The sequence below is a fragment of the Halichondria panicea genome, chromosome 6, assembly GCF_963675165.1.
Source record: "Halichondria panicea chromosome 6, odHalPani1.1, whole genome shotgun sequence".
NCBI classification, from domain to species: Eukaryota; Metazoa; Porifera; class Demospongiae; order Suberitida; family Halichondriidae; genus Halichondria; species Halichondria panicea.
Genome location: NC_087382.1, coordinates 5,074,286 through 5,093,484, shown reverse-complemented (window position 1 = coordinate 5,093,484; position 19,199 = coordinate 5,074,286). Strand labels below are relative to the sequence as shown.

General features: G+C 39.4%; 5 protein-coding genes across 5 annotated transcripts in view; 2 read left to right on the top strand and 3 right to left on the bottom strand.

Moving 5' to 3' along the window:
* Window positions 1–19,199, bottom strand: part of LOC135337072 (PRELI domain-containing protein 1, mitochondrial-like) — an 87,907-nt gene that overhangs the window by 12,629 nt on the left and 56,079 nt on the right. The window lies entirely within an intron of this gene.
* LOC135337063 (uncharacterized) lies at window positions 651–2,834 on the bottom strand. Its single transcript, XM_064532958.1, has 2 exons — window positions 1,756–2,834; window positions 651–1,544 (listed from the first exon to the last, which is right to left on the bottom strand). Exons 1-2 carry the CDS (start codon window positions 2,798–2,800, stop codon window positions 859–861), a joined length of 1,731 nt encoding a protein of 576 aa, XP_064389028.1. The 5' UTR covers window positions 2,801–2,834; the 3' UTR covers window positions 651–858.
* On the top strand, window positions 5,082–6,860 carry LOC135337070 (uncharacterized). The gene is made up of 6 exons (XM_064532967.1): window positions 5,082–5,763; window positions 5,834–5,980; window positions 6,040–6,136; window positions 6,194–6,303; window positions 6,357–6,462; window positions 6,518–6,860. Exons 1-6 carry the CDS (start codon window positions 5,602–5,604, stop codon window positions 6,631–6,633), a joined length of 738 nt encoding a protein of 245 aa, XP_064389037.1. The 5' UTR covers window positions 5,082–5,601; the 3' UTR covers window positions 6,634–6,860.
* LOC135337230 (uncharacterized) lies at window positions 11,697–14,095 on the bottom strand. Its single transcript, XM_064533124.1, has 8 exons — window positions 13,397–14,095; window positions 13,210–13,348; window positions 12,978–13,141; window positions 12,854–12,933; window positions 12,318–12,801; window positions 12,182–12,250; window positions 11,966–12,116; window positions 11,697–11,917 (listed from the first exon to the last, which is right to left on the bottom strand). The coding sequence occupies exons 1-8, from the start codon at window positions 14,093–14,095 to the stop codon at window positions 11,718–11,720; spliced, it is 1,986 nt and encodes a 661-aa protein (XP_064389194.1). The 3' UTR covers window positions 11,697–11,717.
* On the top strand, window positions 14,218–16,309 carry LOC135337068 (uncharacterized). The gene is made up of 2 exons (XM_064532965.1): window positions 14,218–14,665; window positions 14,710–16,309. The coding sequence occupies exons 1-2, from the start codon at window positions 14,508–14,510 to the stop codon at window positions 15,632–15,634; spliced, it is 1,083 nt and encodes a 360-aa protein (XP_064389035.1). The 5' UTR covers window positions 14,218–14,507; the 3' UTR covers window positions 15,635–16,309.

Genomic DNA, 19,199 nt, shown 5'->3' with positions numbered 1-19,199 from the left:
GTATGAGCATGGAGCTAGCTGGTATAGTAGCAACTAGCAGGAAGAGCAATCAGCTGACAGGCAGTATCTCAAAACCAATTACAGTTTCATCCGAAGTATTTCTACGAACTTCTCCTTTGTCATCGAAATACCCAATCAACTGCTCGTCCATCATCCGTTCTCTGTATCCTTTGAAGTGTCGAATCTTCCTCTGGCAGAGGCGGCAGAGGCTGCTTCAAGGTTACCTCCGACTCCTTTCACACTTCTCTCCACTGTTATTCTCTCTAAACTGTACTTGAGGGCATGAAACCAGAGAAGTGATAATGCAGTGCATGTAGTATGTATCGTAAAATATTGTTCTTGCTTGCACCACATGAAGTTGTACCTAGAACTGTTGTTATAGGCTCAAACATTATAGGCTAATCAATTAGCATTAAACATCTAAATTTCTCAAATACGTACAGGAAACGGTACAACATGAGTGTGCTGTTTCTGGAAGGGTTTAGGCATGAATTTTCCTGGTGAGGGATATGGAGAGCACGTTAAATACTTAATTCCTGCATGTGTTTGTGCAATTTGGCCTACATTTGAGCAACAGTTCTAGCTCTAATTGTCGTGCAAGCAACGGATGAGACTACCTAAAGACATTGTGGGCTTATGAGGTAAAAGTACGTGTTTTATGCTTTTTTTCAAATCAATAATTTATGTACTATTGTGGTCTTGTTATGAAAAGGAATAGTTCAGTCCAGTACAATGTATAGTCCAGTCAACACATTACTTGCAGACAGCCAATTAAAACTTGTAATTCCTGAGCATGCATATAATAATTATACTAAAACTATTGCAAAATGGTTCAATGTTATTACTTGGAACTGCACGTTACCCATGCAAAGAGGGTCCTCCTTCGTGTTTAGTAGAGTCCATTAGCAGTTTGGCCTTCGAAGACTTCGATCCATCATCATAATCTTCTTGAGCAGTTTCTCGGAAGCTTTGTGGGTGCAGGCGGAATAAAATGCCCATTTTTGGATTTTCTTGACATTTAGATCTGGAGGAATACAAAGTAGTGAAATATTCGGCTTCAAGATGCTGTTCTTTTCGTTCCATTGTTACATAGTCGCTTGTAAAAGGACGAGATTGGTGCTTCATGAAAACTTCGTCTCCCTCCATCCAAGTCTGAAAATCGGATGGTATACCAATGGTGAGACAAGCAAATGAATCCTCCAGCCTGCTGTACAGGGAAAATTGAGCGCTCTTTACAGGAAAGATTGATTTCAACAGAAGTGAGGAATTAGAAGACCCAACTCTGCTTCGGTTAGCAGTGACAAAACGGGGAAGATTTGGAGCAGCTGTACGTAATTTTGAAAGAATAAAATTCACGTTTGTAAGTAGTTTGCGATCACTTGGTTCATCACCCCAGTACGCTATAGCAAAACTGTTGTCTTCAAATTGCATGAAGTAGAATATAGAAGAACATTCAACTTTATCCGTTCCAATGATTTTGTCTTCGGCCACTTTCCAATAGACGGGTGTTTTGTTGATTGTAGTCGAGATTAGGAAGGGACCACCTGCATGTATGTATTTATTAGTAAAATTAATTGTACTGCTATTTCATGGCCACTCAATAGTTAAACACATGCATGCAGTATAACTATATACATGTGCAGTGAGTTGTTCTAGTTGGTACCGGCTCTTTAGGTTTCTTTCCTCCTAATCAAAACCATACATCAATTACACCGGTATACCCTCTCAATACAGAATCACTATAGATATTCTCACTGGAGTCATCCGTCTTGCTCTGAATGAATAACTGAATGGCAATGATCATAGCCGTCTGAACGGCTGCAACTCTCATCAACCTGTTGATTGGTTGTATCTGAAAACCAATAACCGCTTCATCAGAAGTATTCCATCGCACAACTCCCTCGTCGTTGAAATGCCCGATAGTTTGCTCTTCCTTTGTTCGTTGATGGAACTCTTTTGTAATTGCAGTAGAGGCTTTAGCAGTAGCTGCAGAAGCTACACCCACACTACCCCCAACTCCTCCACCTTTCTTTTCCGACCTTTTAGTATCAACACTGTAGCTGACTGCTCCAAGTTCTATGGAGCTGACGTAGTGTGTGACTCCCAGGTCAAAGACAAACAGTCGACAGGCTTCATTAAGATCTTTGGCATCATCGGAATCGACTGAATCAATTTGATTCGCAAAGTCATCAAGTTTCTCAATTGCTGTTTGGCCTTTCAGTCCATCGATTGATCTTGTCAATTGTTGTTTTTTGAGGTACCTCAATATCCAAATGGCCAAGTCATTTTCAAATATTTGAAATCCACTATGGTTTTCGCTCTTCGAATCTATATGCTCATTAAAAACTTGTGAGCCAGCTGGTATATCATTGAAGTCGTATCTAAATGAAATGGTTCGTGTTTGGATTTTTGTTCCTTTTACTTCTACACTTGAGTTCACACTCTGTGAATAGTGCCCATCCAAACCGATCTTTACATGGCTGCTTGGAACATTCAACGAGAGCTGTATCTTACTCAACTGGGATCTTGACGAAGAAACAGTCTTCTCATACTTTCGTTTGATGCCATTTTCGTTTGTACCGATTACGTTTTTGAGATCTTTGGAGATGATTCGCAACTGTATAGGGTCTTTGTTCTTCCATAGATTTGGATCTGTACTGTCAATTCCTCTACCCAGTCCAAGCTCTTGGAAGTGCTGTATCTCTTCTGGAGTGATAACTGGCACAAGTTTTGTAGACTCAGTTGCCTCTCCTGCTTTAGGGGTTGCGGGAGATTTCGGGTTTGCCTCAGAAGTTGCCATTCTACTATAGCTACTACTACTAATCAAACTTCCTGCACTTGAAGTATTATATAGGCATCCCCATGCATGCATGCAAGAAGTTTTCGATAAGGTGTTTCTTTGAGGTTTCGGAATACCCAAATATACCTACAAACTTGCGCCTCATATACACATTGTCATTTATTTTTAGCTAGATCTATAGCCAAAGTGAAAAGTTTTATTATATAAATTGTATGCTGCAAAATTCGAAAAAGAAACAATGGAAGTCAGTGCAGCAAAGTGATTAGCTGGGCGTAGTCCGGCAGTGGGGCACCCGTTCTGACGGGTGGCCGGGGGAAACGCAGTCGCTTATATAGGATTTGTACTGCTGCAATGAGGAGTACAGCCCAATCAGATTGCAAAAAAATAACGATTTCATTGGCTCTGATAGGAATTTCTCTGATAGGAAATTCTTGGTCCTGATAGGAATTTGAGTGCATGCTTGATTTTTGATCAGCAACTAGCTAAAGAGTTCCACTATGGTCCTCAGTTCTTACATGTTTGCAGGAGTCCTTACTGGCGACAATATCAGCACTGTCCAAACATATTATTTGGTTTTTGTCCGACAATTGCAACCACGGCGTCTTCTTTCAGCTGTAACACAAGTAATTTTTTTTTATTTAGAGCTACAACATTTGGAAAATACAGAATAGCTTTAAAATAATTCTTGAATGGTGTCTGTATCTTATGAAGTTTTGAATATAGTGTCCGACATAATTATTATTATTATGATAGGATGTCCGCGATTGATTCTAAAGCGCGGCCTGGACCTAGTCTCGCGCAGCCAACCCCGGATGTTTTCTAAATGCTAGGTAGATAACATGGGTCTGGTGAACTTCCGATGTAGAAGTTGTGTCGACACGCCGAAGATTTCTTGGCATGTCAACCGCTGCGGTCAATTGGAGGCAAAAAGAAGGAAATGAAGGAAAAGAAGTTATGCAAAGCAGCCTCTTGTTGCCCACAGCATTTCATATTCAAGTGGCAGTACTGCAATTCGTATTTGGCAAATACAATTTAATTTTCATCTTTTGCTTTGAGAACTGAATCCATGCCATTGGAACCTTGAAACATAACATGCCTGGTTTAAGCTCAGTCTAGATCTTTCTAGCTGACTCTGAGTAGTTGCTATAGCTTCTCTCCTTCTTGCATGTGTAGATTCATCCTGATTGAGCACTGAGCACCAAGGACTCTCAACTACTATTTGCAGAACTGTGGTTTTCACATTATTGTAACCACACTGTGGTCATCAACCATGAATCAATCATCTGCACTTATCACCTTTTGTCCCTGTTGCTCTGTATAACCGTATAATTATGTATACATTTTACGTAGTATATTCACTCAGGTGTTCCTTCTAGGAACTTCCTGTCAGTATGATCTTAATTTCTGACCCATCACAAATTATTCATCTTGTCTAAAATGACTAAATGTAAAGTCATACTGTAAAGCATCGATTATATTATTATTATTATTATATTATTTGTGACCACTATTTACTTGCCGATAGGAAGTTCTCAAGACCCAATTTTTAATCGGGACTGGTGCAAGACTAGATAGCCTGGACCCGAGACTATAGGTCTACTCGGATTATGATGCTGCGGTCTGCACACGTAGACACACATACACATCATCTAGACATGTTCAGTGGCGGATCTAGAAAAGTGATAGGTAGGTGCTGCAAGAGTCTCTTTCAATAAACGCGCGTGATAGAAAGAAGAGACTGGTCTAGCTCCGGTAAGTTAGTACAGATGAAAAGTATACTATTGTAGTACATGCTCCTCAAAAATCAGACCTTAACTAGCATAAACTCAAAAAATAAATGCCTAACACATTTGCTACTATAAATTTACAAAATTCTGTATATCCAGAACCTACCAGTAGCCTGCACTTCTGTTGGAGCTCAAAAGTTGCACAAGAATAATGTACTTGCACAACAAATTTCAGATCTTAACTCAAACATATATATAGTTTCATGCCTAACATATTTTCAATGTACACATATTCTAGCCGCCATTTTGGAATGATGATGTCATATGATGTAACAGGTGGTGGTCCAATGGAAGCGCCAATAGTTGAACTTTCAGTACCTACACTCAAATTGATCTAATCACATTCAGTTTAGAAGATATTCACAAAAACGTAAAAAATCAAAAGTTCTACTCTCTTTGGTTGTTGCACTGTAGGCTCTTGTCAGCTTTCACTCCGTTCAGACGATCCTGTTGCAGGCTGTGAGTCTTTTGTTAACATAGCAGACTAAGGGTAGCTATCAGAGAATGCTATCCGATGGGCTATCTCAGACCAGTTGCAAGGAAGCAGCCTTACCCCTCTCACTCTCAGTGCAGTCTGGCTAGGCATTGTGATCCTTTCATTAATTTAATGTACCCAGGAGTGCATGAATGTACATGTATACCATCTACAGTATACTTGAGTCCTTTTGTTGATTAGAACAAGTTTTTTATTAAATTTTTCGTACATATAGGGTTGAAAATAGACTATAAACTTTAGGAAGTCAGAGTGTCTGGTTTAAAAATCAACCGGACATTCTAATTACAGCTGGCAAAAAACTTTAGCACAGGCTTAGTTGCCAACATTTATATTAGCAATGTGGTTTACATATACGGAGGCTTTTAACATAACAAATTATCATAAAACCATTAGACAATGAGTGTGCATGCGCTGGAAAAAAACTCTAGCACTTAAGTTGCCAACATTTATATTAGCCATGTGGTTTACATATACGGAGGCTTTTGACATATCATAACCATTACAAAAAAATGTAAACAATGAGTGGGAGTTGGCCCCACCTCGCTACTGCATGTTTATGCACACATAAAACAGTTCAAGTTTCTGGATTGGTCCCACGACAGCAAAACACAGCCAAAAAAATCTTGTTAAGCTATATAGATAACGGTGGAAAAGTACGTATGATGGTGGCTGTTAATGTGGTAAGAAAGTATAGCTATATAATTATGTGCATTCATATGGTATGTCGTTGTATGCCTATTGTATATACAGATTATCAAGCTGACGTTGATTCTTCTCACCGTATTGATAGTACAAACATTTGTCAACTGTGCCGCTGAAGAAGATGGCCTTACATGTCTGGCTGGAAGGATACCAAGCAGTGATATTACATTCAGGAGATGCAGAACTCTCACATTAGTTATTTATTGCATGGATAAATGTTTTCTGGATTTAATTACTGATTGTGCACACTTTAGGTGACAAATCAAACAACTTTCTGCAACGATGATGAGTGTCGAAACTATTTCTCATCAGCCTACGATGTGTGTGGTCTATGCAATGCATTTCAGTTGGGTGAGCTGCTAACTATGAACATACTATAATTATGATGCCCTCATACAATTTGTGCAGCTTGCAATGAATCAGAAATTACAAACAAAAACCGTAGCACACCTGATTTGCAATGCTTGTTTGTGGAAGCTGCTCAAGAAGGCTTGGGGGCATGTCAGTCTAAAAGAATGGTGAGTTACTCCTTTAGGTGATTTTAACTATAATTATACAAATGTCCAAATAGGAGGAAGGTCTCACAGCGTACTGTCTGGATGAGAGCTGCTCTTTTGTTGAGGAAGCCTACAACAAGTGTGGGTTTGATTGGCATGGCTGTAATCCTATTCGAGAGAGTAAGTGGAAAATTTATAAGTTACGTTTTTATGCTAATTTTAAACATGCATGCAGCTTGCAATAAGCATTTCAGATCTTTGCTGCCTCTGGAATGCAACAGTGGAGGAAATTCAAATCCCGCAATAGTGGCTATTATGATTCTGATAATGTGTTCTGTGCTTATGATTTGAGTAAAATTAATGTGCTTGAACTTTGAAGGAACAGTCATAAAATTAACACACTGTAACACATAGCAAAACTTGTGTAATTTATATAATTATAGGTACTATACATGACGTACTGTAGATTCAATTAGTCTTTTTGTACAATAAGAATTATTTTATGTCCTTATAAGATTTAGATTTATATACATTTCGATTTTCCGCTACACTTATATACAAAAGCATCAATTATACTATTTTATAAACACTAACCAGAGTCAGCAAAGAAGTGTGCATGCATGCATGCAGAGGTATTATACAAATAGGGTACTTGCATGCCATGCAGTGGGACATGCATGAGTATAATTATATGTTACATGCAGGCTCTGGGAGAAAAGGGCCTAATTGGCGCAAGCTATAATTTTACGATCTATATAATTATACTAGTTGATAGAGCCGGCAAAGAATTGCTTTCAGTAGGCTCACAGTTAGTAGTAAAGTTAATCAGCAAAGAAGTCTGGAGTCCTTCTAGAAAACAAATATGCATCAGTGCATGTATGTATATATGGCGACATGTACACAGAGAAAAGAGGTGTGCTGTTTTAGACCCTGAGCGTGTGCTATATTAACATCGTGGTGTGCTAAACAGTTTGTAGGCATATAGCACAGCCTACGTGTTGTATTGGTGTGCTTTTTCATGGCTTGTAATTTTGATGTTCGATTAAATAAATATGCTAATGGACTGTGCTAAATGTAATGGGTGTGCTGAAACAGGTAAACATGCTAATTCAGCACAGTGTGCCGTTTTCAGTACCAAATAATGGCATGCAGTACAACAGATGTGCAGCTGCAACTGCATAGCAATAAAAATTTTATTTTTTATTTGCTGTTCTTGCAAAGAAAAAAAAGAAGTTGAGTTTAGACATGGTTTGAGAGCTGTTTGACAAAACTGTGGAACTAGGTAAGTTTCCCTCAACATGCTGAACAATGCTGTACAATGTAATTGCACAGCTATTGTATAATAATTCAGATTGTACCAGAGTGTCATACAGTACACAGGGGGAGCGTCTGTACAATGTAAATGCACAGCTATTGCTTATTGTACCAGGGTGTTATACAGTACACAGGGGGAGTATTCCCCCCCTCCCTAAAATTTGCATTCATGCAGGTATATTAGTAATGGTGTATGACTGAGTATCTATAGCCTGTATACTAACCAGGGTATTAAAATAACATGCATGCAGTTGACTTTTTTTAGCTTAAAAGAATGCCTTATATTTCCCCCCTCTACTTTAAAATCCTGTATGACACCCTGTAATAACTCTACAATATAATATGCAGGAAAGACAAGCAAGTAAAAGGTTGAATGGGGCTCAAACAAAGTGCAAGTGGAGACCAATTGAAGCCTATATATATAGTTTCATAGCACAATAAGTGAGTTATTTAATTACAGCGCCACTCTAATTGAAGGGCCAAATTCACATAACAATTAAGCGCCAAGTTGCTAGCGCTTACATAATTAGAAATAACGCATCCTTAATTCGAGGCTACATGTACAACTGATCTGATAGCCTTGTGGAAACAGCTATACTATAGTACTCTACGTTGCTAAGCACCACTCTAAATAATATTATAAGTGCCAAACTGGAATTATGGTTTTTTCTTGTTCTATTTGTGCGCCACTGAAAATCTTTAGCGGTGCTGTAATTAGAAGAAAGACGGTATAGTAAGTGTGTTTGTTTGTGTGTGTATTTTCACTTGGATGCCATGGCACTGCGTTTACAGCTAGCTAGGATAGATAGCCTCTGCAAAAAAAGTTTTTTGTTTTGACAGATTTTCAAATGGTAAAAAGCTTAGTTGGGTAAAAGCTAAGAAGTATAAATTAAACCTTGTACACACATGCATTGAAGCTAGCTAAATATAGAAAGCTTGATACATCAAATGCGCACTATACAGCCACGCTTGAGTTCTGGCTTCTTTGCTGTGAGACTACTCTGGTCCCGGTGAATGTCCGGAGCGCTATAGCTGTTCGTTAACACATAAAGCTTAGTTCCATTGCATGCATGTCTGACCAAGAACCACTGCCGTTTTCGACTGTACTTGTCATAGCGTACGTTGCACTATTATTGTATAGATGCAGTAAGCAGTCAATATAAGTATAAGTTCCGTTTATGTAGTACATCAGTACGTTTACACTGTATTAAAAGCGTTGCAATTTACCGTTGCACGTTGCAAGTATACGTTTTGCAAAAAAACAAACAAAGAGACAATCCTATATAGCTAGTCACCTCGAGTATCGTAGCTAGGCTAGTTACTTAGCTATAATTATGCTGTACATACTTGATGCTATGTTTCAATATATATTGTACATTGTACATGTATAATTATTGTACATACTGCTTTTCACGTGTACATTATAGTTGTGAGACGCCAACTGCCCAGATCGAAGGAAACCACGCCATTCGCAAAAATATGCCTAATTCCCCATCACATCTAAAGTTCTTTCAAAATGGTGGTCGTACTTTTTTGAAGGTACTATAATTATTGTTGTAAGAATTGATGTGAAAAAACATATTGCAGGATGATGTTGAAGTGACACGTGTTGGAGAGAGCATTATACTGCACACCCTTGTATGACCAGACCACTGTAAAGTATCGACACAATTGGACAGCGCCATAAGAAATTCACACAAGTTCAACGCACATTCACAATCAAACAGCTTGTCTAGCCACTAAAAAAACTGTGAAATTAATAATTAGAAGTAACCGCATGCCAGCCCGTATACACCCTCCTGCCCACACACAGCATGCACACACTGAGCACAATCATGAAAGCTATATATAGCAGGTCAGAGAAAATAGCTGTCTATATAATCCAGAAAGGTGGGCTATATGTGAAATAAGGGACGGTTACCAGCCTGAAACAAATCTAATACAATACTAATTAATAATTAGTATCACACGAGAAAAATGTCTTTGACATAATCAATATTGTCACCCAACAATGTCAACACAGCGACACTGTGTGTGAGTGTGCTACAGCCTCCTGGTTACCGTGGAATCCACCGCACAGAAGCACATCTGCTAATAATTAGGCTGGGACTGCGCAGAATTCAAAGCATCTGTGGGCACACATCGATGTTAATTGCATGCAGTACTGTATAATATGCAAACTAAAAATGTACTGGTATTTGGGTTTTGACTAGTTCTAAGGGCATGTCTGTCACGCTGGAGTTAGCCAGCATAGAATGTAAATCAGAGGGTGGGTTAGGATATTTGGTTACAGGCTAATTATAGCTAATTAAAATTAGCACTGTGCACTTCTCAGTATGTCTCGTGGGACCACACTTTATCTTGTCTTATGCATCTACCGCACACTTGTAGGGCTCTAATTAAAGCCATACATATACTATTATAACGAAGGCATCCCAATATACAAAATACAAAACACACACTGGCTTAACTGTACACCTCTCTATCTGTATGTGAAACACAACGAAACAACTTTCAACACGCAACAATTATAGATGTTGAGAATTTCTGAAAAGTAGCACAACAGGCCATTGACATTACCATAAACACAACATTTCTTGTAGCGCGAGGGAAGCCCAGGAATAGCTAGCTAGTCCTGTTTATGTACACTTCCCCCCACAGCACATTCCTCAGGTAAACCACAAGTACTCTACAGGGTTAGGCAGCGTGGGCCCACACACACACACCCCACAACTTGGGCCACAAGAGCATTCATTTCATGGGTATACACTCAAGTAGAGCTAGAGGGGCCAAATGGCACTTCAAAAAAAGCATTAGACAAAAGTTTTTTCTGAGAGGCAGTGTTTGTTTGCGTACCTTGCAGGATGTTTATAAACGGCAAGTTAGAGTGGCATTAAGGTTACGACAATAATTATTATTGCACTGGCATAGCTGTACCATTTCGTCATACAGGTACGTAACACAGGCGTACAGGATGGGGTTGGAATGGAAGCAAATTCCATGCTTATTATAAATAGTCACAGCAGTTATAATGATTTCAGGTTATATTATGATGACACCTCCTACAACCATCAGACTAGTATGTGCACAATGCAATGACTAATTGATTGCCGGTGTAGGATATACACAATCACTTCACACGACAACTATATACCGCAAGCATTACAGTGAGGCCGAGTGATCACTATGAATGGATTAAAATCACATTTGGCAATAAAATAAGCTCATAATTAAAACATCCAACTATCAGATTAGCTAGAAATTACCCGCTCACACACACACACTACCCTTACACACACACACCACCCTCTTTCACACACACACACACACACACACAACACACACTCACCACCCTCTCACACACACACACACCACCCTCTTACACACACACACCACCCTCACACACGCACACCACCATCTTACACACACACACACATTGCCAGCAATGACTGGACACCAATTAAAATATGTCAGTAAATCAGTTAGTAATTTTCTGTATATTACGGTATGATTTTATATGTGTTCTTATGAGACCAAAGGCTATGCTTCCCTTTTTCCCTTGTAGGGAGCTACTTTCAGTTGATTTGCCGATACAAAGAAGAAGAAATACACCTTAGCTAACCTTGGAATCCCACAAGAAGCTAGCCAGCCAGCTTGTATAAGTTCCCTAACTGCTTTTGTTGATCAATGTTTCAGCGCTTGTCTCGTGTATTGTATTGTAAAATTTGATTATTTTGTATTTTTGTGTTTGATTTGCGGCATTCTTACACATATATTTTCATTTTTGCCGATTGCCAGCAAAAATATACGGCCTACTCTGCTGCTTAAAGCGGCTGCTGCTCGATATAAAGTGGACTAAGCGGTTCCAAAATGTGTCCAGTTTTGTCAAAAAATCCACAATTATCAATGACGTATCGCATTATCTACACATACCCAAGAGCTGCGTAGAGCCACTAATTTGGGGAATTCCCCATTAATCGCAATGTACCAGCAATGTAAAGTGAGTGTATATGGCTGCAAGTAAGTATAGGCTAGCAGTCATTTACTTGAAGATAGTAAATGTCTACAATCTATCAGGATATAATTATAGTATACTATATTATTATGTTGGGTAGAATTAATCATGATTCAGAGTCAAGTCGTGGCTGTTTGTTCATGTCTACTAAATCTAATGGAGTTTTTCGTATGTACTTTCGTTTCTTTCGCTTAAATTGTGATGTCTCGTCTATTCTCGCTTCAGCTTTCAGAACCTCCCCCACTGGGTCATGCAGATTACTGGAGAAGTAGTGTCTCTTGGCGTCATCATTATTTTTCTCCACCCCTAGAGAAAAAGGTGATTAAAATGTTATCTCTTTACACTCGAACTCACCTTGTCCACTAAACATCTTGACATTTCCGTATTTTGAAATAAAGTAAGGGAAGTGAAAGACCAGTGTGTGCATATAGGGCGTAATATTCTTTTCCTGAAACCCTTGACACTTGTGCTTCAAGCTCAAGAAAAGCCTTATCCAGTCTTTCGCCTATCATGATAGATTATAGTAAATTAGATACAATGGTTCTCCCTACTAGTAAACTAACACTATACCTTTTGCTCAACCACTTCACTGGGAGGTGGAGTCCAGCTAGAAACCATCTTATACAAAGAGAGAAATTCCTATAGAGCCAGACCATATAAATAATTATGTTTGTAAAATGCGAAGGGAAATTTAATTAGTACTCACTGTCCAAAGTTGGGCCATTTTAGCTTGCATTTCTTCCTTCAGTAGGTCAGCAAACCTCACTGGGAGACGTTCCAGAAACTTCTTGGTGTCGTTCCCCTGCAGTGATGTCCATTCGTAATGTCCAGAAGCTTTGCCATCTGGACCCCTTGCTTCCCATACCCTGAACGTGATACCACAGTCTTTAACGATCGTCTGTAGTGTTTGTAGGTGAGTGAGTATATGTGCGTTTCCTTGTCTGTCTTGTTTAGCAGATGCCACTATCTCTAGAATGAGATTTCTTGTTAAAACGTCAGCTATACGTAGGAGTAGGTGTAGCTCATCGGGTATTATATGGTCTGGCTCTATGTTCAGTAGTGGTGTTGTAATTGATCCTAGTCGTACACTTGCTGGTTTACTGCTGGGAAGTGCGCCTTTTGCTTGTAGGGAACTCAATGTTCTTGCATTTGTTATGGTGTAGTCAGCCCTATCCTTTGACATATCCCACCTATAGCGGCAAATGGGGAAGCTAGGTTTAAGCATAATAATTATAGATATACCTTTCATCCTTCTTGATGGTACACCAGACACAAGCGTACATAGAGGTTGCTTTGTTGAGGCCCATACTCAGTAAAAGAAACTAAATGCAATTTTTATAGTCAGTAATTAACTATACATTCTCACCTTGTAATCACTACCCAGGAAAAACTCAAGGCGGTACTCTGTTTCATCAACAGTGAGTAGTGGGTGTGAAATGATGTCGTTCAACTCCTTCAATACCTCAGATAGTCCTGAACTAATTGTTTCATACGACTCTTCGGCTTTTAGGCCAGCAAATGTATGATTGCCTGTATGAATGTCAATATAAAAATATTTTCACCACTTTCTCGTTTAATATTTTTATTGTTAAGCTTACCCATGCCTGATAAAACATTGTCTTGAATTTCTGGAAATGCAAATGAGAGAAGTATGATATTGGATGATCTTGTGAATCTGGCTCCGTCACCACTGAGTTTTACTTTTACTGGTTGGGTGATAGCTTTCCCTGAATGAACCTAAAATAATAATCCATAATAATAATGTATAATTTCTTCTTTACTTACGATCTTAGCTAGCTCTTCCTGGATTGCAGCTTTCGGTGGTCTATAAGCACCAGGATAAGGACCTTCGAGATGTCGGATGTCGAGAGAGTTGTTAATTGAGAGGCGAGCATCCTTGATTCGGTACAGTGGTGGTAAATCAGATGCGACGCTCAATTCATGATAAGCTTCGTCACTCACAGCAAACCTGTCAAGTACATAAAGAGCTTGCTGTACCCTCGCAGAATCGTTTGGTGAAAGAGCTGGCGTTTGATGTTGTGGCTTGTGAGATGGGCTAGATAAAAAATTGAATTTGATGGGAGATCCTGTCTGTTTGCGTAGCTCTAAAAATTCTGGCTGAAGACCGAATGATTCACAAAACCAAAGCGCTTGCTCTGCAGAGCTCTTACAGTGTGCTAGCTTTCGTTTTACCTGTCGTGGTGATACCTCGTGAACTTTTTTGCCTTTGTTGATGTGTGCTGTGGTAGGTCTACTTGTTTCGGGGATTGTTGTTGGCTGTGGAGATTCAGTGGATAGTTGCTGCTCAATTTCAGAATACGATTCTGCTTCTCCATCAAGCACGAAGAGGTTGTATTCTCCAGCAAGTACGGCATACCTCCTTCTTCCTTTTAGCCCCCGTATCCTTCTTGCTACCTTGCTAGCTTGTTCTGCAAGCCTTTTCTCCAGACGATCGCTTTGTGCTAGTTTAACTATTGTTACCATGCTATTAACTAAGCTAATGAATGTCTCTTCTGTCTTCTTGTTCATGTACCAATGATGCAGCAACTCGATAGGAATAGAGAGAGAGAAGTTTGGCTGTACTTATGGTTCTGTGTGGCTGAAGTCAGAGTACTTCTTTGCTGAATTTGAGATGGTGATGGACAGGCTCTCTGCTCTTCTGGACTGCTTGTTTACTGCCATAGCTAGGAGGCCCGGGATAATGGAACAAAAGGTCCCTTGAGCTGTTATGTAACAAAATTAATTAGCCATGTCAATATGAGTGGGTGGGTGAATAGGCTGCGGTGTTATCACCCACTAAATTAACCACAGTACTCATTCAATAGCATGATAACACTTCTCAGATGCATTATGGCGGGTATTTTGCGACCTCTGGTTCTCTTAGACTTATTACAAAATGGCTGACCAGACATTCTCAAGATCCAAGCTCAAGAGGCTCAATCGAAAAGCTAGAGTTGACAAAATTGGCAAGCAGCTGTGTATGGAGAAGAAGAGCCTTGAATGTGCCGAGAAAAATGTTCAGAATTGGAAGAAGAAGGCAATAGATTATAAACTGTAAGTTGCTGATTAACAGCCAGTAAATAATATTGTTCATACAGGGAACTCAACGTGTATCGAGCTAAGCAATTACGGACAGGAACTCTGGGAACATCCTGCAGTCACCAACGACCACTAAAGTTACTAACAGCAGCCATGAAGACGAGTGTAATCAGTCTACCCAAGGCAACTCCAAGAATGTGTACGAATGCTGATATTATGCGAGGAGTTACTGTAGTTCCAGAGATAAGTGAGAAATGTTTAGCAGATGGGGGTGGTGATGTTCATATAGGAAATGGTCGGTTTGGAACATGCTCTCGTATGATTTTTAAAGAGTGTTTTGACGTCTGTGTCAAAACATTTACTTCCGACTCCTCAATCGAATCGATTAGGCATGAAGCCAGTATATTACTTACATTAAATTCCAGCCCTTATATACCACACTGTTTTGGTATTTGTTCCACCAGGAGAGCTTTAGTAATGTCTAATGTAAGCGTGAAGCAGCAACAAGTTTCATTATATTCTGCCTTGTATTCGACTAACGAAATTAAATTAAGCCCTAAGACATGGATGCAAATACTGATCCAAATTTGTGATGGTCTATCATACATGCACAAGCTGAGTATTCTTCACAATGATCTTAAAGTAGACAACGTAGTATTAGGGACTACTTTGTTAGAATGTATCCGGCCATGTATTGTGGATTTTGGAAAGGCATGTAAAGAAAAGCATGCTAAGAAGTACTGCCTGACCGAGGAACAGAAAGTTATTTACATAAAAGAACACACTCAAGTAGCTCCAGACCTCCGCGATGGGCTTGTTTTACAGAGCACACAGAGCGATATATACTCATTAGGTAGAATAATGAAGAAGATGAACTCCATTGTAATTAAGTCAACTGAACTTGCCCATGTAATTAAGGAATGTCTTTCTTATCATGCTCATGACCGTCCTAGCTTAGAAACCATTTCTCTTAATGTTGAATGACTATGTGACTAATTATGTCTTACATTCATTCGTTCATGTTTAAATCTGGTGCTAGCTTTAACTATGACATAGTCTATGTATAATTGTAGGCAAATCCGTGCTCTCTAATGGAAGGCTGACAAGGTTAGCTGTAAGTCGGGATGCGTGTTGACCCAGCCATTTGTTTGAGAGTCATTAAAAGCATTATGGTAGAGAATTGGCCTGAAGCAGTTAGTTATGAGTCACATAGTGCGTATTGGCTGCTCAGGTTGGGCCATGCATGCATTAACAATTAACAATTAACAATGATCAACAACGTTTTTTCACCAGATTTACACATACAATTTCAGATAGTAGTCTAGGTGACTCTAACATTTCACCATTGCTATTTCTATATGTTTTCGGTCCATACTTAATTCTAGGACATACTACAATAGGAAAATCTACTGTGCAGCCATTGCCATATCTATCATACAAAATATACCAACTACCTATAAAATATTCATCGTTAAAATCAGTTTGTTGAAGTTGGAGCTTTCCGCGGGTCATTTGGGTTCCTCGATCTTTAAATAGGTAACGAAATACATCTAGCCGGAAATCTATAGTTAAATTACAGGATTTTACAGTACCTAAATTTAAACTACATTGAATGGACAGAACAAATCTTCTTGTTGCGTCGCTTATAAGCTCGGTATGTGGTGCTTGTGGTGTATTGTATGATCTGAAAGGGGGGAAATGTGCAGATATAATTATAGTAATACACAGTGCACTGCCATGCCATACTTAATAATCTTACTGGATAGTAGAGATAGTCACATCTTCCTTAGCGACCCATGAAGACTGTTCCAATGAGTAACCAGCCCACTTTACCAAATACTCCGTTTTCCCCTAGAAATAGAATCAATCGTATAGGGCTATATATCATAAAATGTTACGTACCTTAGTTAGTCGATGATGAATTATCCTTTCAACAAGGAAGACCCCTTCTGGCAGACTGTCATCAGACTTACAGCTCAGAGTGGTTCTCACATCTCGTGCTTCCCGCATGCTAGATAAGTCCATGTCAGCCGAGCTTATATTATGGAGGTAGGAATAGTATCCTTTCTCAGGTCGTTGCCTCTTTGACGAGTCCATAACAGGTCGATCTGCATGAACAGGTCTGCTGGAAGATTAATAATTAGTGACCATAAAGATTTTATCTCTATTCATTTGACACACTTTACTACCATTGATTGCATGCTATTACTGTCATGTGAATCAGTAAATTACTATACAAAAAAGAACAGAGAAAGAATTGAGATGGGAAATTGCTGCCACTTCCACCCGTACCCGTACTACATCGACTCCGACTTACGAGAGATCAGGCACCACAGGAACTCCTTTCCTATTGGGTCGCTAGTAAAGATGGGAACTGAGGGAAAACAATTTTATTTTACAACAGCAGATGATACTGGAACACATTATTTTCCGATGGGGTCTCAGAAAAAGGCCCAGAACTATTTAAAGAAAGTTGTGAGGCTCAGCCAAACATACGATGTCCAGGTGTCAGAGTTTTAAATCCAGACTACACGTTGCTAGGATTTAGAGCCAAAAAAACAAAAGAAGAAAGCACAAAAGAAGCGGACAACAAAGAGCCAAGAAAGAAAGTTAAATTTAATTTAGTAAAAGTGTTGTAACTAGAACAGGACTGAGAAGAATATGACTGAGAACTGACTACTATACTGTACTGTTCTATATAATTATTTACTGTGGTAGATCTCTCTAGTCACTGTTACAGGCCGGTAAAAGTAATAACAAAATACTGAGCTGGCAGTACTGCATGCTCAGTATTTTGTTATTACTTGTACCGGCCTGTAACAGTGACTAGAGAGATCTGCCACAGGATAGAATCTACCACAGAAGTCTACATGAGCTCAACCAACAGGTAAACAATAATATTACTCACCAGCACCAGTGCAGTGAACGTAGCTAGTTCAGCGAAGATCTTGCGCACGCACTACAATAGTCTATAGTAGCATTTATTTCTGCAGTAGTTAAAATGATTGAGTAATATTTGAATTTTCATATAAATAGAACAAATATTTAGACAGGATGCTAGAACAATAGTGTCCAAAATACAATGGCAATTGCTGGCAATGACACACACACACACACCACCCTCTCACACACACACACACCACCCTCACACACACACACACTACACACACACACACACACACACACACACACACACACACACACACACACACTTGAAGCACACCTCCACTGCTAGTGCCAGCAAACAGGAAGAGTTGGTTGTCCAGGGGAGTTGCCAGTAGAGAGGTGAATTCTGTCACTATTTGATTGGTCTCTGTGATGAGCGGAGATTGTGTAAAGACATCGTCCACTTCTATACCTCGTAGTAAATCGGAAAATAGCACACACTGATGCAGGATGATGTTGAAAGTGACACGTGTTGGAGAGAGCATTATACTGGACATGCACCCTTGTATGACCAGACCACTGTAAAGTATCGACACAATTGGAGGTGCGTGGAACTTTCATGGACACATACCATGCTCCATTCACTCCCAAGCATCGCTACTGGGTGGGACTGCTCCTCTTTGCTCTGATTGTTCATAATCTAGTAGCTGCCATGGCTCCCGACACTTATCTCCCTGTTTTATCATCTGGGGCCCTATCTGTTGGACTGATTGTCTGAATAATCACTTGTATAAAAGTAAGCATTGTGATTCTCTCGAAACTCTATATCTATTCAATATTGCCATTCTTGCATTTGGCACCTCCTATGTCAAAGATACAAATAAAGATCAGTCAGCACTAGCCAGTATTTCAATGGCTATATCATTCACCCTGTTTGTGATAACACTCTGCTACCATTTTTACCAATTCGTACTCAAAAAAAGCAATACATGGCTAAAGATAGAGGAAATCTTAGGAGCAGGTGCTGCAGATATGAGACTCCGACGAGCTAACAATGTCCGACAAATGTATCAGCAGGTAGATGATGAAAACGACGACGATAAATTATTTAAAGCAGTATAGATGACTATATACAAGGAGACCCTGTGGACCTACCTTACACTGACGGCGTGAGGGAAGAAGTTGACCCAGATCGTTATATCACTCCTCCCATCATCACACCAGTCATGAGGCCGGACCAGTTGAGACTCTCCTACATGGATGAACTATAGCCCCTCATAACAGAGGATTACAGACCAGCCCGTCCCCCTCCAAGAAACAATTGTCCTGTTGCATGTGTTGTCACACACTCAGAAGTTGGCCCATGCATAAACTGAACTGTCTTTTTAGCTAAGGTACCCCTATATTTTCGTGGGCAACATACATTTTATAGTTCTATAGCTGTTGTTTGTAATTTGTCAGTTTAGTGTTAATTTTAATTTAGTTAAATGGTTTTGCTGTGTGATTGTGTCCTTTGTACTGAATATCAAAATGTTGTCTGGACCTATAGCTTGCATTATAAGGTCAATTAAAACACAAAATTAGAGCACTGAAGTGCTAAACTCCCAGTTGTTGACATGAATAACAAATTAGAAACCAAAGGAGTGTTACACAATAAATGCAG